The 24,499-nt window shown below is 43.5% G+C and overlaps 1 protein-coding gene across 3 annotated transcripts; it reads right to left on the bottom strand.

The window, feature by feature from the left end:
- Positions 1-1,721: 1,721 nt before the first annotated feature.
- On the bottom strand, positions 1,722-18,433 carry CCDC200 (coiled-coil domain containing 200). Of its 3 annotated transcripts, XR_009631805.2 has the most exons (6): positions 18,245-18,382; positions 13,862-13,927; positions 13,651-13,765; positions 5,563-5,639; positions 3,051-3,171; positions 1,722-1,922 (listed from the first exon to the last, which is right to left on the bottom strand). XR_009631805.2 is itself a non-coding variant. In XM_060783158.2 (5 exons), the coding sequence occupies exons 1-5, from the start codon at positions 18,314-18,316 to the stop codon at positions 1,896-1,898; spliced, it is 357 nt and encodes a 118-aa protein (XP_060639141.2). In that variant the 5' UTR covers positions 18,317-18,382; the 3' UTR covers positions 1,722-1,895. The 3 variants fall into 3 exon arrangements, 1 of the variants encoding a protein (XP_060639141.2); XR_009631806.2 differs by lacking the exons at positions 3,051-3,171; positions 18,245-18,382 and adding an exon at positions 18,389-18,433; XM_060783158.2 differs by lacking the exon at positions 3,051-3,171.
- Positions 18,434-24,499: the final 6,066 nt, after the last annotated feature.

Below are 24,499 nucleotides of genomic sequence, written 5' to 3'. Positions count from 1 at the left end.
AGACATGATCATTTATCATTAGCTATGCTAGATAGGACTAATTGCTGCCACAAACTAAGTTTCTGAATAATTACAGTTGCCCATTTCTACTACAAGAGAGATATTGATAAGCTGGAATGTGTCCAGAGGAGGGTGACTAAAATGATCAAGAGTCTGGAGAACAAGTCCTATGAGGAGTGGCTTAAAGAGCTGGGCATGTTTAGCCTGAAGAAGAGAAGGCTGAGAGGAGATATGATAGCCATGTATAAATATGTGAGAGGAAGCCACAGGAAGGAAGGAGCAAGCTTGTTTTCTGCTTCCCTGGAGACTAGGACGCGGACCAATGGCTTCAAACTACAAGAGAGAAGATTCCATCTGAACATGAGGAAGAACTTCCTGACTGTGAGAGCTGTTCAGCAGTGGAACTCTCTGTCCCGGAGTGTGGTAGAGGCTCTTTCTTTGGAAGCTTTTAAACAGAGGCTGGATGGCCATCTGTCAGGGGTTATTTGAATGCAATATTCCTGCTTTTTGGCAGGGGGTTGGACTGGATGGCCCATGAGGTCTCTTCCAACTCTTTGATTCTATGATTCAGATTCTCATCCACCCTTTCTCCAAACCAGGGGATAAATAACTGGACAAGTTTGTTTCATTACAAATATTCTTACTACTGACATCCATCACTTCCTTTTCAGAGAAGCGAGGCTGCTCTCCAGCCACAATTCACAATTATGGCTGGACATATTGTAGGTTTTGTCCCCGTCTGGAAATATTGTCGGTTTTGCCTCCCACAAAAAAGATAAGTAGCCGCTCTATAATAGCTGAACATTTCAAGGACCAGCAATGGGGAAAAGCCATAACTTGGTTACACCCAGTTTCACACAAATGAAATATATTTATAATATTATAATGTAATACAATATAATAATAATAATAATAATAATAATAATAAATATTATAATTATATATTTATATTACATGTAATATTATTACTAATAATATTACAATATAGTAGTATGGTGCAATATAACAATATTTAATGCTGATTTTGTACTATGCTAATAATATAATATATTGTATGTAATATATACCTTGTAAGCTGCTCTGAGTCCCCTTCAGGGTGAGAAGGGCGGCATATAAATCTATATAAATAAAAATGTAATGTTCGTTTGTGGGATTAACATAACTCAAAAACCACTGGATGAATTTACATGAAATTTGGATACAAGACACCTAACAGGTGCATAATTAGCACAGGTATGTTTTTCACTAAAAAAAATGATTTTGTCATTTGGGAGTTGTAGTTGCTGGGATTTATAGTTCACCTACAATCAATGAGCATTCTGAACCCCACCAACGATGGAATTGAACCAAACTTGTCACACAGAACTCCCATGACCAACAGAGAATACTGGAAGGGTTTGGTGGGCAGTGTCCTTTGGTTTTGGAGTTGTAGTTCACCTACATCCAGAGAGCACTGTGGACTCAATCAATGATGGATCTGAACCAAACTTGGCACGAATATGCCCAAATATAAACATAGATGTAGTTTGGGGAAAATAGACCTTGACCTTTGGGAGTTGTAGTCACTGGGATTCACAGGTCACCTACAATCAAAGAGCATTCTGAGCCCCAACAATGATAGAAATAGGCCAAACCTCCCACACAGAACCCCCATGTGGGCCACAGCAACGCGTGGCAGGGGACGGCTAGTGTCGTAAATAAATAAATAAAATGAGCCATGCTTTGGGTCTGCAACCTGGGAGAGTTTTTTTTATTGCAAGGTAAGGTGAGTTCCCAATGCATGGAATCATTAACTCTTTGCCATTCTGTCTTGCACCACTGATGTCAGCAACACTGAGTTCCAATTCAGAGCTACAGAAGAGACATTCTTCCGGCAGCTATCTGCTGCTCTGCAGTTAACGCTGTTGTACATACTCAGTGGCCTAGAAAAGAACAGAGACCATCGGTACCACATGGTTATTGTGTAGTGTCAAAGGACTCACATGCTCAACTTCAGTTAAGTCATCTGATGCATCCTAGCTATCACGTTCTTCTAAGAAAAGCTGCTTTTTTATTAAGAGGAACAATATGTCAGATCTGACTGCCAAGGGGAGTAATTTATTTTGAATTATCAGATCTGTGTTTCATATCTACAATTTCCTTCACTGCTTCTCTTTGGTCTCCAGAGGACCAGCCATCTCACGTCCATTTATGAGGGTTGAATGAAAAGTAATACCTCCACCTTCGTTACTTGGGTTTGGATGGGAATAGTTTAATAAACCAAACGCAGAAATCATCCTTAGAATGTGCTCTTTAACTACCACTATTCACTTTCTCACATAATTACCAGACAATTGGATGTATTTCTGCCAATGATGAACAAGTCATCCCAGAAGAAGTCGACACTCTGTTTCCGCAACCCATCGTGCACAGATCTTCTGATAGCCAAGCAAAGCAATAATGTGACCCACACGTTCTTGTGAAATTCTGATTATGCTTGAAATTTCTATCTGAGTGATACAACAATCGTCCTGAATCAATTTGTCAACCTTTTGCTTGTGAAACTCAGTGGTTGCTGTCACAGGACGTCCAACTCTTTGTTTGTCACGCAAGTCAGATGTTCCCACCTCAACATCTTTAAACTTACTTATCCAACAACGCACAGTACGCACATCAACACAATCACTATAAACAGCTTGCATTCTCTGATGAATCTCCTTTGAGGTGAAACCTTCTGCTGTTCAAGAATTCAATGACTGCACGTTGCTTAAGTTGCATTGACCGACCATCTGCGCAAGATTCCATACTTTATACTTTAACAACACAACTGTTCAATGCTAAGGCTTCCTGCCAAAATGGAACTGTAGAGGAGAGTCTACTGAACAAGCCAGTACCTGCCACATACCAGTACTGCCATCTGTTGAGGAGTTACGAAGGTGGAGGCATTCGTTTTCATTCAACCCTCGTAACTTGCTCCACAATACCAAATTCCAACTATAATTTTCCCTTGCTTTGATTGGCTTCTCCCTTTTTTTCATCCCCCATTGCGTAACAGAAGTAGCTTTACTCACGAATTCTTGTGCATAATTAGCACAGGTTCATCTTCTTGATGAAAAGTAAGAACAGAGAAAGTACTACACTGTATCAGGAGAGTTGGAGAATCTCACCCAGAGAAAGACGTTACCACATATGCTTCATGTAAGAAAGGCAAGGAGAAAAAAGAGATACGAAAGGAGATCAGACCCCAGAGAACAAAGAAAAGGCTATCTGATGTAGGTGTGAACAAACACACAAACGGATGGGAAGACTTAAACATGATGTGCCAACATGATGTGCATTCTAACTACCACTGAGGATGCATCCATAACGTAGAATTAATGCAGTCTGACACCATTGCCATGGTTCTTCCTGAGAGTTTGAGGCCCCATCTATTTATTTCTTTAAATTATTTATATTCTGCCCTTCTCACCCTGCAGGGGACTCATGGCGGATTACAATGCACATATACATGGCAAACATTCAGTGCCTAGACATACAACATATATAGACAGACACAGAGGCAATTTAACATTCCAGCTTTTTGGCTTCATGAGGGTATGCTCGATTCTGGCCACAGGGGGAGCTGCCGCTTCACCATCCACTTGTGACACCAAGTCCTTTGATGGAGTCCTTTGATGGAGTACTTCCTCATTCTTCCGCACACTGCTAGAAGGTTTTATGGTGTCATAAATTAGTTAAATTAGCCTCCCCGCATAAAGCGGTACCTAAATTTCCTACTTGACAGATGCTACTGTCTTTTGGGCTGCATAGGTCAACAGCAAGCTAGACTATTAATGGTCGGGAGCTCACTCCAACCTGGGCTGGCTTCGAACTCATGACCTCTCAGTCAGTAGTGATTTAATGCAGCTGGCTAACTAGCTACGCCACAGCCCAGTCTTCTACACTGTCTTATAAGATTATCTGCTTTGAACTGGATTATAAGGCAGTGTAGACTCATATACAGTGTTCCAAGATGATAAGTAAAAATCCGTGAAGTAGATGTTGTGACTCAGCTTGACTGAGTCTGAAGCTGAGCTGTTTGGGCCTTCTGATCCTGACTTTGGGCCTTCTGAGCCTGATTTCCTGCAGGGTGACGAGGAGCCTGATGGGTTACAGATTCCTGTACATGTTTCAGATGGGGCTGATAGTGTGGCTGCTGAAGGAGAAGCACCAAGTCAGTTCCCCGGGGAAAGAAATGTTCCTGCAGTTAGAGAGATTGATAGCGAGGGTGAAATCCCATACGGCCAGGTGGAGGATCTGTCCCAGCTGGACCCAGATAAGGGGTTGCATAGCCTTGCAGATAATGAATTAATGAGCAGACAAGATCGTTTGCAATTAAGGCTTTGGAGAAGCACTCGCTTGGCCAGCAAGCGAGAAGCCAAAGGTGCCCAAGGTCAATGCAATGCTTTCATGTTCGCAAAGGGTATTTAGTCTTGCAGCTGACAGGCAGCTGTTGTCAGTCCAACATTGCTCTTCCCATCTTAACTTCTGGAGATTTTCCTTGGCTTTTCGCAGCACGCTTCTAGCTTCCTGAGTCTGGGATTTGGGTCTTGTTTTCAACTGTTTACCATGGACTTTTGTTTGACCATTGCTAAGGGATTATGCTTCATGTTTTTGCCTTTGGACCTTGGGAACTTTGCCTTTACATTTAAGTCTCTGTTTTGCCTATGGAACTATTGCATTTCTATTTCTTTGTTTTGATGTTGTTTTTCTCAATAAACTACAAAAACCTACAGCCTTGGTGTGGTGGTGTCGAGCAAGGTGAAAACTACCCCGAGTTGCATCAGTAGGGATGTTTACAGTATATGTACAGTATACATACGTATACGTATGTCCCCCGTCCGCCCTCCCACTAGAAGATGGCCCCTCTCTCTCTCAAACAATCTCTCTCTCTGGGCACTGCTGGGTGCTGCTTTTCCTGCTCCATGGCGCATGCGCAGTGGTGCCGAGGAGGAGGAAGAGGAGGAGGAAGGTAAAGAGAGCAAGGAGGCTGAGCCTATGCAGAGATCCATCCATCCATCCACCCCTCCTTCCTTCTCCAGTGTTCCTTCGCTACTTGTATACAGTACTATATTTTAAATTCATTTTTTTAAAAACCACGAAACAACAAGTTTGCAAAAAGCGAACTGTGAAGTAGCGAGGGAACACTGTAATCCAGTTCAAAGCAGATAATCTGAATTTTATATGGCCATTTAGATGGGGCCTGAATCTTACAATACCTGTTGCGTATTTGCCAAAGGGTGCTTGTGTCTCACCAAACTACATATCCCATTATTCAATATACTGAGCTGTGGCAGTTAAAGTGGAATCAAACTGCATTAATTCTTCAGTGCAGATGCACTCTGAGTATAGGCATGCAAACGTTGCAAACTCTAATAGTAGTCAGCAACACCTGGAGGACCACACGTTCTGCAGTCCTGCTACAAACCTTAAGACAAGAGTATGGACAGAATAGATTGCACAGGACTTTATTGCTCCACAGTTGGCTGCGTTGGGACATGCTATAAACAAGACATCTTTGTTTCATTTTGTCTCTTCACTTACCGTGTATCTTTTCAAGAGTTTGCCACTGTTCTTCAGGACATGGTCGGTGTTACACGGGCAACGTTCTTCTTTTACTTCTGCAAGAAATTAAGGTGAGAGCCAAGCATAAAGTGTAAATTCTGTACTTTTGGTGGAATTCGAGGTTATGGTGCCATGGCGGTTGGTGGATTCTCTTCAAAGAAGTCCGCTTTCAAAGAAGCATTTATAGCCTCCACACCCAACTGACCAGTCCTCGTCCAGTAGCTTTACTTAGCCAGAATGGACATGGTACTAACAGATAAGTGCCAGAGATACAGCTTAATGGTGTAACATTAAAAAATGTTGACCATTTCCGCTACCTTGGCAGCCACCTCTCCACCAAAGTCAACATCGACACCAAAATACAACACTGCCTGAGCTCTGCGAGTGCAGCATTTTCCTGAATGAAGCAGAGAGTGTTTAAGGACCGGGACATCCGTAGGGATATCAAGGTGCTTGTCTATAAAGCTATTGTCCTCCCAACCCTGCTCTATGCCTGCGAAACGTGGACTGTCTACAGACGTCACATGCAACTTCTGGAACGATTCTATCAGCTCTGCCTCCAGAAAATCCTGCAAATCTCTTGGGAAGACAAGCAGACAAACGTCAGCATGCTGGAAGAAGCAAAGACCACCAGCATTGAAATGATGGTCCTCTGCCATCAACTCCGCTGGGCCGGCCACGTTGTCCGGATGCCCGACCACCGTCTTCCAAAGCAGTTGCTCTACTCTGAACTCAAGAATGGAAAACGGAATGTTGGTGGACAGGAAAAGAGATTTAAAGATGGCCTCAAAGCCAACCTTAAAATCTCTGGCATAGACACTGAGAACTGGGAAGCCCTGGCCCTTGAGCGCTCCAGCTGGAGGTCAGGTGTGACCAGCAGTGCTGCAGAATTCGAGGAGGCACGAGTGGAGGGTGAAAGAGAGAAACGTGCCAGGAGGAAGACGCGTCAAGCCAATCCTAACCAGGACCGCCTTCCACCTGGAAACCAATGCCTTCACTGTGGGAGAAGATGCGGGCCAAAGCCACCTACGAATCCACAAGGAAACCCATCATGGAAGACCATCTTACTCATCCAACGAGGGATTGCCTAAGTAAGTAAGTAAGTAAGTAAGTAAGTAAGTAAGGTCTCACTTTTCCTAGCTATTTGTCCACATCATCATGTTGAACGAACTTAAACTCATCCTTCAAAACTGGAAAAAGTACATTTCAAGTTCTAATCCCAGGCACTAACTTCAAGTCCTGACTTACAGGGTTGTTGTATCAACATTTCTAAGATAACTGCTGTGTATTATGAACACCTGAAATCATAAATGAGACACTTATAGATACAGAAGAATTGGGAATTAAAATAGTAACAACAACAACAACAACAACACTTTATTTATATTCTGCCCTATCTCCCCAGAAGGCTTGTCCTGTCAAGTCATCTCAGGAGTTGTTCACCACACTAAAAATCTAAATGGGGTTATTTGTGTAAGTTCCATTGGATTTCTGTTTGACAGTACAATGCATCCTTGTAATGTGACCCATCTTACAAAGCTACTGTCCAAGACATCCTACACCAACTTGTCAAATACCTCCAGCATATTAATATTTCATGCACCAAGGACGATGTGGGGGGCAAAGTGTGGATAACTGTTTGCCAGTTTTCTGTTTAGAAGCTGAGTTTGCTTCAAAATAAGAATCTCATGTTCTGATCTTGGGAGCTAAAATTAGGAATAAACTCTTCCGATAGTGACTGAAATAATAGCACTGTATTAGTCTCTTCCTTGACAAATTGTTAGACAGAACTCGCTCAGCATCTTATCCATATACCCCAAATACTTTTCTATATCGCTATAGACAAATGTAACATAACATGTACCTGAAATAATAATAATAATAATTATTATTATTTCAGGTTTACAACAACTTATAACAAACAACAGTATACAGTTTAAAAAGCATAAAAACATAATCCACAATACATATATCAATAAACAATCCAATACATCTCTTGACTAAAAACGTGATCCAGTTTCGTCGTCCAAATTGCCAGTCCTTCAATCAATACCCTTATTGCACTGGGTTAACCGAACGCCTGCTCGAACATCCAGGTTTTTAGTCTTTTCCGGAATACCATCAATGAGGGGGCTGATCTTACCTCCATGGGAAGGGCGTTCCAAAGCCGCGGGGCCACCACAGAAAAGGCCCTGTCTCTCGTCCCCGCCAGCCGCACCTGTGAAGCAGGCGGGATAGAGAGCAGGGCCCCCCCAGAAGATCTTAGGGTCCTGGTGGGCTGATAGGCCGAGATATGTTCGGATAGATAAGTTGGGCCAGAACCGTTTAGGGCTTTAAAGGCCAACGCCAGCACTTTGAATTGAGCCCGGTAGCAGATCGGCAGCCAGTGGAGCTGGTGCAGCAGAGGAGTTGTATGCTCCCTGCGCTCCGCTCCTGTTAGTATCATGGCTGCCGAGCGTTGGACTAATTGGAGCTTCCGGGCCGTCTTCAAAGGCAACCCCACGTAGAGAGCATTGCAGTAGTCTAAACGGGATGTAACCAGAGCGTGGACTACCGTGGCCAAGTCAGACTTCCCAAGGTACGGACGCAGTTGGCGCACGAGTTTTTATACTGCATTTCTATACTGCTTTTCTCACCCCTGGGGGGACTCAAAGCGGTTGCAGCTTTCTGACTCCTCTACTTTGTGTTTGGGTAACTGCTTGTCATATTGTAAGAGTCTTTTCCCTCTCTGATTGTTTTATTATTAAAATGTGGAATAATTAGTTGGTCAGAGGGTTCTAAGATGGATAATCAAAACTTCGTTGAGTTTTTGCTTATAAAATACTTTAAACAGGTCTAGTTACAAAGGGATCCATGATTATGGCACTGCACTTTGTAATAATTTGAAATAGTTTTTATATTCAGACTAACCTACCCATGAGGATTGGATATTGGTGCTGTTGTGACCATTCCTTGTAAGGAGAGGTGGGTAAATAATAATAATAATAATAATAATTGTATTGTCGAAGGCTTTCATGGCCGGAATCACTCAGTTCTTGTGGGTTTTTTCGGGCTATATGGCCATGTTCTAGAGGCAATGCCTCTAGAACATGGCCATATAGCCCGAAAAAACCCACAAGAACTGAATAATAATAATTATTATTATTGCAACTAATTATATTATTATTAGTGCAAATAATTATTGCAATTTATTATTATTGCAACTAATTCCATTATTATTAGTGCAAATAATTATTGCAATTTATTATTATTATTATTATTATTATTAGAAACACAACAAGATGAGTCCACAGCAGACACTCTGCTGGCTGTTGAATTGGATCACACGTTGGACACTTCCCAAGTGTCTATGACTGTGTGATGTATCGGCAAATAATGCGTGCAGATCCCAGTAAGGTGGCCTTCTGCAGCTGGCAGATGGTAATTTTGTCAGCGCTGATTGTGTTTAAGTGCAGGCCCAGGTCTTTAGGCACTGCACCCAGTGTGCTGATCACCACTGGGACCACTTTTAGTGGTTTGTGCCAGACTCTTTGCAGTTCGATCTTTAAATCCTCATATCGTGTCAGTTTTTCCAGTTGTTTCTCTGCAATCCTGCTGTCACTGGGATTGCAACATTGACGATCCATACTTTGTTTTTTAACACGATTGTGAGGTCAGGAGTATTATGATCCAAAACTCTGTCTGTCTGAATCCAGAAGTCCCATAGGAGTTTGGCATGTTCATTCTCTGTAACTTTTTCTGGCATTATTATTATTATTATTATTATTATTATTATTATTATTGCTACAACTAATTATATTATTGTTGTTGCAAATAATTATTGCAATATTATTATTATTATTATTATTATTATTATTATTATTATTATTATTTGAAACACAACAAGATTAGTACACAGCAAACAAGGTCACTCTGCTGGCTGTTGTATTGGATCACACCTCAGACAGTTCTCAAGTGTCTAGGACTGTGTAATGTACTGGCAAATAATGCATTCAGATCCCAATAGGATGGACTTTTGCAGCTGGCAGATGGTAATTTTATCAGCGCCAATTGTGTTGAAGTGCAGGCCAAGGTCTTTAGGCACTGCATCCAGTGTACCGATCACCACTGGGACCACCTTAACTGGCTTATACCAGAGTCTGTGCAGTTAGATCTTTAAATAATAATAATAATAATAGTTATTATTATTATTATTATTATTATTATTTAAAGATCTAACTGTACAGACTCTGGTACAAGCCAGTTAAGGTGGTTCCTGTGGTGATCGGCACACTGGGTATTATTATTATTATTATTATTATTATTATTATTATTATTATTATTTGAGTACAATGCAACTTGAATCATTTACTTTTAATGGTTAGTTTCTCCAAAAAGAAGCACTGAAGCCTTGATTTGCCTGGAAACTGAAAAAACACAAGGGCTGAACTGGTTGTGTGCATTTAGTGAAGAGTCATAAAATGCCTGCTGCACCTCCACAGGCAGGACAAGCTTTCATCTTCGACATGGGGCCTTCTGACTGATGTTGGACACCAACTTCCATCATCCCTTAACCTTTGCTATGGTGTGTTTGGCAGATGGGTGTGTATTTCAACAATATTTGGGGGTCATGTATGCCTCGCCTCTCTACAGATAATATATTCTAACTGTACATTAGTTTCAAAAACAGGATAAGAAGCAGGATTATATTTTGGATGGCAGGTCTCAGCATCCCCTCAATCACATATGTTTTTATTCCTACCTCATCCATGGTTTTATCATTTTACCTTGTCCATTTGGCCTGCCCATTCTGTTCGATTTTATATTGTGTTAATTTGTTTTATTTATGTTATTTTACTACAGTACGTATTTTATTTTGATGCAATTTTTGTTGTCTGCAGTTTTTTATTTTATTTTTGCTGTATTGTACCTTTGGGCTTGGCCTCATCTGCCCAAATCCCCTTTGGGCAGATGGTGGCGGGGTATAAATAAAGTTGTTGTTGTTGTTGTTGTTGTTGTTATGCACCACTGGCTATGCTAGCTAATATCACTGAAAGTTGCTTTATTCCCACGCCTGGATTAAATTCAGGATCAAACTCGGGCCCCATCTACTTTGTCAAATGATTTTTTTATTTATCGTGTCAGGAGCAGACCAAATAGTTGCGTTGCATTTTTTAACAAACAAACAGACAGACAGACAAAACACAAAGTTTGCAAGCTTGGTAGTTAATTAAATGTACTTTGACCAGTAGCTGGCCACTTGGAGTGCCTCTGGTGTCGCTGCAAGAAGGTCCTCCAATATGCATATGGCAGGACTCAGGTTGCATTGCAACAGGTGGTCTGTAGTTTGCTCTTCTCCACACTCACATGTTGTGGATTCCACTTTGTAGCCCCATTTCTTAAGGTTGGCTCTGCATCTCATGGTGCCAGAGCACAGTCTGTTCAGCGCCTTCCAAGTAGCCCAGTCCTCTGTGTGCCCAGGGGGAGTCTTTCATTTGGTATCAGCCATTGATTGAGGTTTTAAGTTTGAGCCTGCCACTTTTGGACTCTCGCTTGCTGAGGTGTTCCAGTGAGTGTCTCTGTAGATCTTAGAAAACTATTTCTTGATTTAAGTCGTTGACGTGTTGGCTGATACGCAAACAGGGGGTGGGCCAGAGATGTCACTGCCTTGGTCCTTTCATTATTGGCTGCTACTTCCTTGAGGAGAGAGGAAAGCCTAGAGAAGACAATTATGCTGGGGAAAGTGGAAGGCAAAAGGAAGAGGGGCCGACCAAGGGCAAGATGGATGGATGGCATCCTTGAAGTGACCGGACTGACCTTGAGGGAGCTGGGGGTGGTAACGGCCGACAGGGAGCTCTGGCGTGGGCTGGTCCATGAGGTCACGAAGAGTCGGAGACGACTGAACGAATAAACAACAACAACAACTTCCTGCGGATGTCAGGTGGTGCAATACCGGCTAAACAGTGTAATTTCTCCAGTGGTGTAGGGCGCAGACACCCCATGATAATGCGAAATGTTTCATTCAGAGCCACAACTACTGTTTTAGCTTGGTGAGATGTGTTCCACACTGGGCATGCATACTCAGTAGCAGAGTAGCACAGCACAAGGGCAGATGTCTTTACTGTGTCTGGTTGTGATCCTCAGGTTGTGCCAGTCAGCTTTCATATGATATTGTTTCTAGCGCCCACTTTTTGCTTGATATTCAGGCAGTGCTTCTTGTAGGTCAGGGCACGGTCCAGAGTGACTCCCAGGTATTTGGGTGTGCTGCAATGCTCCAGTGCGATCCCTTCCCAGGTAATCCTCAGAGCTCGGGATGCTTGTCTGTTCTTAAGGTGAAAAGCACATGTCTGTGTTTTAGATGTATTAGGGATCATCTGGTTTTCCCTGTAATAGGCAGTAAGAGCACCTAGAGCTTCGGAGAGCTTCTGTTCAACCATCTCAAATCTCCCTGCTTGAGCGGTAATGGCACGATCACCAACATAGATGAAGCTCTCTGTCCCTTCTGGCAGTGGCTGGTCATTTGAGTAAATGTTGAACATGGATGGAGCAAGCACGCTTCCCTGAGGCAGGCCGTTCTTCTGTTTTCGCCATCTGCTTCTCTGGCCCTGAAACTCAACAAAAAAGCTCCTGTTTTGTAGCAGGTTTCCTATCAGGTGGGTGAGGTGGTAATCCTTTGTGATATTATACATTTTTCTCAGGAGGAGGCAGTGATGATGCAGTTTCAGAATGCATTTTAACCGCAATGAACTGCACTATATGAGTCTCCTTCCTTCCTTAGGCGATCCCTCGTTGGACGAGTAAGATGGTCTTCCATTATGGGTTTCCTTGTGGGTCCGCATGTGGCTGTGGAGCCCTATTCTTGCTCTGCATCTTCTTCCGCAGTGTGGGCATTGGTTTCCAGGTGGAAGGCGGTCCCAGTCAGGGTTGGCTTGACGTGCCTTCCTCCTGGCACATTTCTCTTTCACCCTTCACTCGTGCCTCCTTGAATTCTGCAGCACTGCTGGTCACAGCTGACCTCCAGCTGGAGCGCTCAAGGGCCAGGGCTTCCCAGTTCTCAGTGTCTATGCCAGAGTTTTTAAGGTTGGCTTTGAGGCCATCTTTAAATCTCTTTTCCTGTCCTCCAACATTCCGTTTTCTGTTCCTAAGTTCAGAGTAGAGCAACTGCTTTGGGAGACGGTGGTCAGGCATCTGGACAACGTGGATGGCCCAGTGGAGTTGATGTTGGAGGACCATCACTTCAATGCTGGTGGTCTTTGCTTCTTCCAGCACACTGACGTTTGTCCGCTTGTCTTCCCAGGAGATTTGCAGGATTTTCCGGAGGCAGCGCTGATGGAATCGTTCCAGGAGTTGCATGTGACGTCTGTAGACAGTCCACGTCTCACAGGCATATAGCAGGATTGGGAGGACAATAGCTTTATAGACAAGCACCTTGGTATCCCTACGGATGTCCCGGTCCTCAAACACTCTCTGCTTCATTTGGGAAAATGCTGCACTTGCAGAGCTCAGACGATGATGTATTTCGGCGTCGATGTTGACTTTGTTGGAGAGGTGGCTGCCAAGGTAGCGGAAATGGTCGACATTTTCTAATGCTACACCATTAAGCTGTATCTCTGGCATTGGGGAGGGGATGGCTGGTGACTGCTGGAACAACACTTTGGTTTTCTCGATGTTCAGTGATAGGCCAGGCTTCGTGTATGCTTCTGCGAAGGTGTTTAGAGTGGCTTGTAGATCTTCTTCTGTATGCACACAGACAACATTGTCATCAGCATACTGGAGTTCTATAACAGATGTTGTATATATGAGTCTACGCTGCCGTACAATGACATTAAACTGCATTCTGAAACTGGATTATATGACAGTGTAGATGCAGGTCTCTGTATCACTCACTTCAATGAAAGTAGTAATAAACTGACCACAATCTGTAGGAATAAAGTCTCTAACCATTTAGACTTTCTCTATAAACAACAGTTATATGCAAAGTTTGAGCAGGTAGGACAGGATGAACTGCTAGTTGGATTCCTCTCTCTGCTAGTGCCATATAATCCCCTAAATAATCCCTTCTCTTCTATGAACATCCTGTACTCTTACCACGAGAAGGTGGAGGTGGAGGTGGTGGCGTTGATGGGCGGTTCTGAGACTTCTGGTAGGGGGCCTGCTTTTTTGGGACTTTCTGGGGCTGCACTGCTTCAGAGAGTCTTCTCGTCTACATAACACACAGAGAGAGAGCCAGTGAACATTACAAAGCAAGCTTAGCCCAGTTAATGCCACTTTAACATTCACCCTCCCCTGTGCTCCATACCAGTCCAGTGCTGTTCCTGGCCTGTCCCTCGAGGTCCCGTCTTGGGTTCTTTTCTTCACTTCCTCTCTGTTTTGAAATAATCAGAATATTCATCATCGGCATGTTGTCCATGTGCAAATAGCTATCTTCACTTTGCTTTGATGGCCAGGTTACCTGACTATAATAAATCTATATAAATAAAAATGTAATGTTCGTTTGTGGGATTAACATAACTCAAAAGCCACTGGACAAATTGACATCAAATCTGGACACAAGACAACTAACAACCCAATGTCTGGGAGTCACTCAAAAAAATTGATTTTGTCATTTGGGAGTTGTAGTTGCTGGGATTGATAGTTCACCTACAATCAAAGACTATTCTGAACTCCACCAATGATGGAATTGAACCAGACATGGCACACAGGACTCCCATGACCAAGAGAAAACACTAGAAGGGTTTGGTGGGCATTGACCTTGAGTTTGGGAGTTGTAGTTCACCTACATCCAGAGAGCACTATGGACTCAAACAATGATGGCTCTGGACCAAACTTGGCAGAAATATTCCATATGCCCAAATACAAACACAGATGGAGTTTAGGGGATATAGACACTGACATTTGGGAGTTGTAGTTACTGGGATTTATAGTTCACCTACAATCAAAGAGCATTCTGAACCCCACCAACAATGGAATTGAACCAAACTTGGCACACAGAACTCCCATGACCAACTGAAAATACTCGAAGAGTTTGGTGTTGGTGGGCATTGGCCTTGCATTTGGGAGTTGTAGTTCACCTACATCCAGAGAGCACAATGGACTCAAACAATCATGGATATGGACCAAACTTGGCACAAATATTCCATATGCCCAAATATGAACACAGATGGAGTTTGGGGGAAATAGAGCTTGATATTTGGCAGTTGTAGTTGCTGCGATTTATAGTTCACCCAAAATCAATGAAGATTCTGAACCCCACAAATGGCAGAATTGGGGCAAACTTCCCGCACAGAACTCCCCAAGACCAAAAGAAAATACTTAAGGCCATCCAGTCCAACTTCCTTCACCAGGGCAAGAAAATGTAATCAAAGCCCTCCTGACAAAGAGCCATCCAGCCATAGATATAGACAGATAGATAGAAAGATATGATTCACACTCACATAGATACAGTATCATAGATTTGAAAGGGACCCCTAAGGAAGGACAATGATATGTGGCATGTTCCAGATTAAGCAAACCAGACAATCTCCACATCAACACTAACAAAGAAACAACAAGAAATACTGTTTACCCACAAGCATAAATAAATTGGATATATTAGAAACCAACACTTTCTCATTACTTTATTTTCCAGATCACCAGACTGGGCCACAGCAAAGCGTGGCAGGGGACGGCTAGTGTAATATAAATATATAATTATATTATCATATTATTAGTATTAGTATTGTACTGCATTACATTATAATATTATAAATATTATATGTATATACAATATATTATATTACATACTATTGTATTATATTATTAGCTTAGCAGAGCTGGGCATTGGTGTTGCCGCTCACAATGTCAATGTGAAAAAGAGTTTCACCGAAAATTTGTTTGACGAATTGAGCGAGACTACCTTGATTTATGGAAAGTATGCCCTTGCTCATTGTTGCTAGTGGTTGTGTAGCAATTTCTCACTGCCTTTCTTCATTCCATCAGGTTTCTATCCAAGTTTAGAGGCTCAAAAGCTTATATTAGATAACACAGAAATGCCATTGTCTCTCTCCAGGCATCTCAAATTTTCCATTTTGGTCTAAGCAGCAGAAGAATTGGTGGGCCAAAGGCGTGCCTCACTATCTCACAGAATAGATATTTTAATATTTTTTTTCTCGTGTCAGGGCAGCCAGTCAAGTATATTACATTTCTAACAGAACAAAGCAAACAAACAGAGAAAATACAAAATGTGTGAGTTTGGTAGTTGATTAAATGTCCTTTGACCAGTATCTGGCCACTTGGAGTGCCTCTGGTGTTGCTGCAAGAAGGTCCTCCATGGTGCATGTGTCAGGGCTCAGGGTGCATTGCAGCAGGTGGTCTGTAGTTTGCTCTTCTCCACACTCGCATGTCGTGGATTCCACTTTGTAGCCCCATTTCTGAAGGTTGGCTCTGCATCTCGTGGTGCCAGAGCGCAGTCTGTTCAGCGCCTTCCAAGTCGCCCAGTCCTCTGTGTGCCCAGGGGGGAGTCTCTCATTTGGTATCAGCCATTGGTTGAGGTTCTGGGTTTGAGCCTGCCACTTCTGGACTCTCGCTTGCTGAGGTGTTCCAGCAAGTGTCTCCATAGATCTTAGAAAACTATGTCTGGATTTAAGTCTTTGACGTGCTGGCTGATACCCAAACAGGGGATGAGCTGGAGATGTCTCTGCCTTGGTCCTTTCACTATTGGCTGCTACTTCCCGGCGGATGTCAGGTGGTGCAATACCGGCTAAGCAGTGTAATTTCTCCAGTGGTGTAGGGCGCAGACACCCCGTGATAATGCGGCATGTCTCATTAAGAGCCACATCCACTGTTTTAGTGTGGTGAGATGTGTTCCACACTGGGCATGCATACTCAGCAGCGGAGTAGCACAGCGCAAGGGCAGATGTCTTCTCTGTATCTGGTTGTGATCCCCAGATATTTTAATGCAAGGTATGATCAGGAGGACACCAGTTTGGAGGAACCAGTATTTTGGAATAGTACATGCAACCGAAGATCTCTAATCCACTGCCTCTCATCAGATGTGGGGGATCCAACATCAAGAATTTTCATGTCAGGCTTTTTTTTTTTTTTGTCGTGTCAGGAGCAACTTGAGAGAATTGATGTGAGAGAATTGGCCGTCTGCAAGGACATTGCCCAGAGGACGCCCGGATGATTTGATGTCATGTCGGGCTGTATTACACTATGTAACAATATTCGTAAAAAAAAAAATCTGTCCCTGGTTTGAAAGTGCTATTTCCTGTTTAATTGTACGGTACTTACTTTTAAAGTATTTGTTATACTTTGTTTTTGTGACTGCCGCAAATTATGTTGAATTAGTTGAGATGAGATGAGATATTAATTGAAAAACTGTAACAAAATGTGCTGTAGGATGTCCTACAAAATGCCCACCAAACCCTTCTATTGTTTCCTGTTGGTCATGGGAGTCCTATGTGCCAAGTTTGGTTCAATTCCATCGTTGGTGGAGTTCAGAATGCTCTTTGATTGTAGGTGAACTACAAATCTGAGAAACTACAACTCCCAAATGTCAAAGAATCAAAGAATCAAAGAATCAAAGAGTTGGAAGAGACCTCATGGGCCATCCAGTCCAACCCCCTGCCAAGAAGCAGGAATATTGCATTCAAATCACCCCTGACAGATGGCCACCCAGCCTCTGTTTAAAAGCTTCCAAAGAAGGAGCCTCCACCACACTCCGGGGCAGAGAGTTCCACTGCTGAACGGCTCTCACAGTCAGGAAGTTCTTCCTCATGTTCAGATGGAATCTCCTCTCTTGTAGTTTGAAGCCATTGTTCCACATCCTAGTCTCCAGGGAAGCAGAAAACAAGCTTGCTCCCTCCTCCCTGTGGCTTCCTCTCACATATTTTATACATGGTTATCATATCCCCTCTCAGCCTTCTCTTCTTCAGGCTAAACATGCCCAGCTCGTTAAGTCGCTCCTCATAGGGCTTGTTCTCCAGACCTTTTATCATTTTAGTCGCTCTCCTCTGGACACATTCCAGCTTGTCAATAAATGTCAAGATTCTATTTTCCCCAAACTCCACCAGTGTTCACATTTGGGCATATTGAGTATTTGTGTAGAGTTTGATCCAGATCCATCATTGTTTGAGTCCACAGTGATTTCTGGATATAGGTGAACTACAACTCCCAAACTCAAGGTCAATGCCAACCAAACCCTTCCAATATTTTCTGTGTGCCAAGATTGGTTCGGTTCCATCGTTGGTGGAGTTCAGAATGCTCTTTTGCTTGTAGGTGAACTTTAAATCCCAGCAACTACAACTCCCAAATGACAAAATCAAATGAAGGACATACATTGGGTGGTTAGGTGTATGCTGTCCAAATTTGGTGTCAATTTGCCCACTGGTTTTTGCGTTCTGTTAATCCCACAAACGAACATTACATTTTTATTTACATAATTAACAATATATATTACAAATTGTAAAATATTTATTATAGACACATTTGAGCCTCCAGTGTTTGCAATTGCCTTTCTCTAAGGCTGAGCGGGGATTCGAACCCTGGAGTCCAAAGCCATAGTCCAGCGCGCTAACCACTACCCCACGTTGGCTCTTAGCCCCGCCCCTCTGCTACCCCAGTTACCCTTTTGAGATCCCTATGCTTGTTCTATTGAGCCCCCCTCGCTCTGCTCAGCCCTGTTCCACCTCCACAAAGCCACCTGTATCTTCTGCAGCCGGCGCTCCATCGCCAATTGCCTCCGGCGGGCTTCCCAGTGGTAAGCGCCGGCCATGGCGCCGCCCGCCTGCCCGGCCACCCCTCTCCTTTCCCGGCTTCGCCGTCGCTGGCTCCCGCCCAGACTCACAATGCCTTGATGCCCAGCAACCAGCAAGGACGCCGCCGGATCCTTCCTGTGCCTTCCCGCGGGTGGCCACCAGGGGGCAGCACCAACCACGCGGATTTCCTGCACTGAAATACTGTATATTCTCTAGAGCAGGAGTTCCCAAACTTTGTTGTTCATGGAAACTTTTCAGTAGACATTTTTTTTCTTTCTCCCTGATCTATTACATCAAAATATCATAGCATCCCACACTTAGAAGGAAACCCCAAAGGCCAGTCAGTCCAAACCGGTTTGGCCATGCAAGAAAACACAACCCAAGCCCTCCTGGCAGATGGTCATCCGGTTTGGCCATGCAAGAAAACATAACCCAAGCCCTCCTGGCAGATGGTCATCTAGCCTCTGTTGAAAAACCTGCAAGAAAGGTGACTCATACAGCCTTATCTACACTGCCATATAATCCGGTTTCTAAATCCAGATTATACTATGTTCCAAAGTGACCCATTTAAGGTGGAATCAGGTGTCAAACAGGGATGTGTTATTGCTCCAGGTTTATTTTCCATCTTCATTGCTATGATACTTCATCTTGTTGACGGGAAGCTTCTCACCGGAGTAGAAATCATCTATCGCTATTTAAAGTCAGCAGACTGAAAGCCAAAACCAAGGTTACAACACTATGTTATAGAACTCCAATATGCTGATGACAATGTTGTCTGTGCGTGTGCTGTCGTACGCTGGGCCTGGGCCTAAAACTGTAGACAGGACATAAATTCTGTGTGCCCAACGGGACGCTGGGGCTGCCTCAGATTAAAGGCCTTTTGGATATCCTTAAAACAGAGACTTTAGATTGCTTAAAGGTTCAACAAAGTTCTTTATTATTGAAAACAAACAGGTACTTTAAGGCTTTCTTATCAGTCTATTGGCTCTCTCTCAAGCTTGTCCACAGGGAACAGGCACTATCTTCATAGCTGTAACTAATGGGGAAATCCTTAACTTCTAATCTGGGCAGTCTGTCTTTGTTGGCGTGGAGCCCCTGCACCCGGTACCAACTGCTTCTGGCTTCCGCGAGTGACCCTTACCAAGCAGAGCTTTGTAGACTTCCAAGGGAAAAGGAGTTCAGGTTTCCATGACGGCTGACTGAAGTCCTTCAGCAAAGGAGATGTAGGGCTGTATAACCCCAGCCAAGCTGTGGGCTGTATATCTCCCTGGCCAAGCCGTAGAAGACGAAGTTTTCTACAGGAGCTCTTGATATTATGTCCTGCATGGAAAGCTTCTCTGTGTGGACTGAACCCAAACTGGCTCCTATTCCCTCCAAAACCCAAAAAAGGGGACGGGACCAGGGAACCTAACTATAATTGACCGGTGGCTTGCCCTATGATTGCAGCCAAAAGAAGCCACCTATCTGCAGAGTCCCTGAAACTTAGGACTACAACATACATTCAATGCAAAGCAAACACAATTGGAGCTCCTGGTGCAGTTGTATCTGCACAGTGCGCATTCAGAAGAAGACCTACAAGCCACTCTAAACACCTTCACAGAAGCATACAAGAAGCTCGGCCTGTCATTGAACATTGAGAAAACCAAAGTGCTCTTCCAGCAGTCACCAGGCAATCCCTCTCCAAAGCCAGAAATACAGCTTAATGGTGTAACATTAGAAAATGCTGACCATTTCCGCTACCTTGGCAGCCACCTCTCTACAAAAGTCAACATTGATACAGAAATTCAACATCGCCTGAGCTCTGCGAGTGCAGCTTTTTTCTGAATGAAGCAGAGAGTGTTTGAGGACCGGGACATCCGTAGGGATACCAAGGTGCTTGTTTATAAAGCCATTGTCTTCCCAACCCTGCTATACACCCGAGAGACTATCTACAGATGTCACATGCAACTCCTGGAACGATTCCATCAGCGCTGCCTCCAGAAAATCCTGCAAATCTCTTGGGAAGACAAGCGGACAAATGTCAGCATGCTGGAAGAAGCAAAGACCACCAGCATTGAAGCGATGGTCCTCCACTATCAACTCCGCTGGACCGGCCACCTTGTCCAGATGCCCAACCACCGTCTCCCAAAGCAGTTGCTCTACTCCAAACTCAAGAACGGAAAACGGAACGTTGTTGGACAGGAAAAGAGAAGTAAAGATGGGCTCAAAGCCAACCTTAAAAACTCTGGCATAGACACTGAGAACTGGGAAGCCCTGGCTCTTGAGCGCTCCAGCTGGAGGTCAGCTGTGACCAGCAGTGCTGCAGAATTTGAAGAGGCACAAATGGAGGGCGAAAGAGAGAAACGTGCCAATAGGAAGGCGCGTCAAGCCAACCCTGACCAGGACCGCCTTCCACCTGGAAGCCGATGCCCTCACTGCAGGAGAAGATGCAGATCAAGAACCGGGCTCCACAGTCACATACGGACCCACCGTCAGCACACTGATCTTGGAGGACTATCCAACGAGGGATCACCTAAGTAAGTAAGTAAGTAAGTAAGGTAACATGATTTTTGCTCTTGGGTTATAAATATCATTTTCTAATTGGTTCTATAATTAAAAACATGGAAAAGTTTACTAAACTGCAAAAATATTTTTTTAAGGGACACCCAGCAACACATTTTGCTATAGTTTTTCAATTAATGTCTTAGAGCCCTTCCACACAGCCTAATAATAATAATAATAATAATAATAATAATAATACTTTATTTGTACCCCGCTACCATCTCCCCAAGGGACTCGGTGCGGCTTACATGAGGCCGAGCCCAAATACAACAATACAAGCAATTAAAATAAAACATGGACAATAAAATAACATAAAAATTAACAGTAAGACAACACACGAATATAACCCAGAATATCAAGGGAGATAATCCACAATATCTGCTTTGAACTGGATTATCTGAGTCCACACTGCCAGATAATCAACTTCAATGTGGATTTTATACAGCTGTGTGGAAGGGGCCTCATATAATCCAATTCAAAGCAGCTAATCTGGGATAATAGGGCAGTGCAGATCCAGCCATGGGTCCCACTGAGGTGGGGAAATCACCACCAGTAACCATTGTGATCTGATATTCTTTTTCTCTTGGTCCTGGAAAGGGGTTTTTATCATTTGTTGTGGTATGGCGCTCTGTACATGCTCAGAGAACAGAGGATTATTGCCTTATGTATGTCTTAATGGAGCAGTAGTCCGGGAGCCAGGGTTGGGGCCATAATCCTGGGCCGGGCCTGGGCCACCACCACACAAGAAATTCGGGGAAATGTGTATCAAGGGTGTGCCAGGGACTGCAGAAACCAGATAAGTGTTGCCGCCTTCACTCAGAGAGTCAGCAAAAAATCTACAGAAAAACCCAAGGCTCAGGAAAGGCCTGACCCAGAGTGAATCTCAGGGCAAGAGCAGAACACTTTTTTCCAAAAGGTGCATCTACACTGTAGAATTAATGCAGTTTGGCAAAATTATCAAAGCAGATAATCCACATCTGATTTGAACTGGATTATATGCGTCTACACTGCCATATAATTCAGTTCAAAGTACATAATCCGGATTTTATATGGCAGTGTAGAAGGGGGCCTAAGAAATACCCATAAAATCCCGCCTAATTTAGGAAGCTAAGCAGGGCCAGTCTTGGTTAGTCCTTGGATGGGAGACCAGTAACAAATACCAGGTGCTGTCGGCTATATTTCAGAGGAACTGACTGGCAAAACTACCCCTGAGACCCCTTCTACATTGCTATATAAAATCCAGATTACCAGTTTAGAACTGGATTATATGGTAGTGTAGACTTTGATAATCCAGTTCAAATCAGATGTGCTTTGATCATCAGGGGGCCCTTCCATACAGCCCTTTATCCCAGAATATCAAGGCAGAAAATCCCACATTTTAGTAATTTTAGTTTTTATCTTGCACATGCAGCCCACTCATTGTTATGTTATGTTATTTTATTTTACTGTGTAAGATTTTGCTTATTGTTTTTGTACTCATATGTTGTATGTATTTTATTATGTTATTATTGTGTTTTGGTTTTCCTTTATTGTAATATGCTGTTGGGCTTGGCCTCATGTAAGCTGCCCCGAGTCCCCATTGGGGAGATGGTGGTGGGGTATTAAATAAAGTTTATTATATATTGTCGAAGGCTTTCATGGCCAGAATCACTGGGTTGTTGTAGGTTTTTTGTTGTAGGCCATGTTCTAGAGGCATTTTCTCCTGACGTTTCGCCTGCATCTATGGCAACCATCCTCAGAGGTTGCGAAGTCTGTTGGAACTAGGGAAAAGGGTTTATATATAGGCTTATATAAAGGCCTGAAAGGTTTGGGACCCGCCTACCTGCGTGACCGCATCTCTGTATACGAACCCACACAATCTCTTCGATCATCTGGAGAGACCATGCTCTCAGTCCCACCAGCATCACAGGCGCGATTGGTGGGGACGAGAGAGAGGGCCTTTTCTGTGATGGCCCCTCGATTCTGTAACTCACTCCCTAAGGACATCAGACAGGCCTCAACTTTGGCAGTCTTTAGGGGGAGCTTGAAGACATGACTGTTCCAGTGTGCCTTCCCGGAATAATCATCCCATAGCACTTTGTCCTCTAAAGCACTTTTTAGGTCTGCTCGTATGTCCTTCCACAAACGCCACTATCACCTTTCGTCCATGCTCCAGCATTTTTAATTTTAACTTTACATTTGGCCTTCCCACAGTTTTAATTGTATGTGGTCTTATTGATAATGTTGTATGTTATTGTCTATGTTCTTTATTTTAATTGCTTGTATTGTTGTGATTATTGCTTGCATTATTGTGTTTGGGCTCGGCCTCATGTAAGCCGCACCGAGTCCCTTGGGGAGATGGTAGCGGGGTACAAATAAAGTGTTGTTGTTATTATTAATATTATTATTATTATATTTATATATCTGTGGAATGACCAGAGTGGGACAAAGGACGCTTGTCTGTTGGAGCTAGATGTGAATGTTTCAACTGACCGCCTTGGTGGCCTGGCAGTGCCTGGGGCAATCTTTTGTTGAGAGGTGATTAGATGTCCTTGTTTGTTCCCTCTCTGTTGTTGTGCTGTTGTAATGTTAGAGTTTTTTAAATACTGGTAGCCAGATTTTGTTCATTTTCATGGTTTCCTCCTTTCTGTTGAAGATGGCCATATAGCCCAAAAAAACCTACAACAACCCAAAGTTTATTATTATTGTTATTATTATTATTATTATTATCTGAGTGTGGATTCAGATAACCCAGTTCAAAGCAGATATTGTGGGATTTCCTGCCTTGATATTCTGGGATATAGGGCTGTGTGGAAGGGCCCTGGATTATATAGCAGTGTAGAAAGGGCCTGAGTATTCCTTGCTTAAGAAAACCGAACGTATTCTCCCTTACGAACCATCAAGATTATTAAGATCGTCTGGAGAGGCCCTGCTCTCGGTCCCACCGGCCGCACAGGCACGCCTGGTGGGGACGAGGGACAGGGCCTTCTCGGTGGTGGCCCCGCAACTCTGGAACTCTCTCCCACCGGAGGTCAGAACCGCCCCGTCTATCCTGGCATTTAGGAAACGGGTGAAGATGTGGTTGTGGAGACAGGCTTTCAATGAATGAGACAACATCCTAGGATTCTGAATGGAAGATGATGTATATTTGATTTTAATATGACGACTGACCACCGTAGTTTTAAATATATTGTTATTTTAAATGTGTTACTGTAATTGTGAACTATGATATTTTACTGATTGTATGTGTTTTTATGGTTGGAAACCGGGCTGAGTCCCTCAATGAGGTGAGAAGGTCAGTATAGAAAACTTTGAAATAAATAAATAAATAAAACCCATAAATCAACTTTTAAACAGAGGCTGGATGGCCATCTGTCAGGGGTGATTTGAATGCAATATTCCTGCTTCTTGGCAGGGGGTTGGACTGGATGGCCCATGAGGTCTCTTCCAACTCTTTGATTCTATGATTCTATGAAGGCCCCTGTGCATATTGGCCAGCCAGAATTAGCTGTAATACGAGCGTGTTTAGGACCCTGAGGCGTAGAGATTCCCGCGGGCGGGTTTGAGCAGTTCTTCCCTCCCAGAGCCCTCCTCCTCGGACGCCCCGCCCCATTGCAGCTTACTCTGCTCCAGGCGAGTCCTGATTGGCTGTGGCAGTAGCCACGCCCCCAATTTGGCCT

This window comes from Anolis sagrei, chromosome 6, assembly GCF_037176765.1.
Source record: "Anolis sagrei isolate rAnoSag1 chromosome 6, rAnoSag1.mat, whole genome shotgun sequence".
Taxonomy (NCBI): Eukaryota; Metazoa; Chordata; class Lepidosauria; order Squamata; family Dactyloidae; genus Anolis; species Anolis sagrei.
The sequence above is the reverse complement of the archived record's forward strand: the minus strand, read 5'-3'. Positions and strand labels throughout refer to the sequence as shown.

Bases quoted from the DNA above. Each gene is read 5' to 3' on its own strand.
- CCDC200 (XM_060783158.2), bottom strand. From the start codon at position 18,316: ATGGCCGGCGCTTACCACTGGGAAGCCCGCCGGAGGCAATTGGCGATG. The intron at 5,640-13,650 runs GTAAGAGTACAG...AATTTCTTGCAG, and splicing joins TCCACCTCCACCTTCTCGTG to AAGTAAAAGAAGAACGTTGC. The intron at 1,923-5,562 runs GTAAGTGAAGAG...GTTCTTTTCTAG, and splicing joins AACTCTTGAAAAGATACACG to GCCACTGAGTATGTACAACA.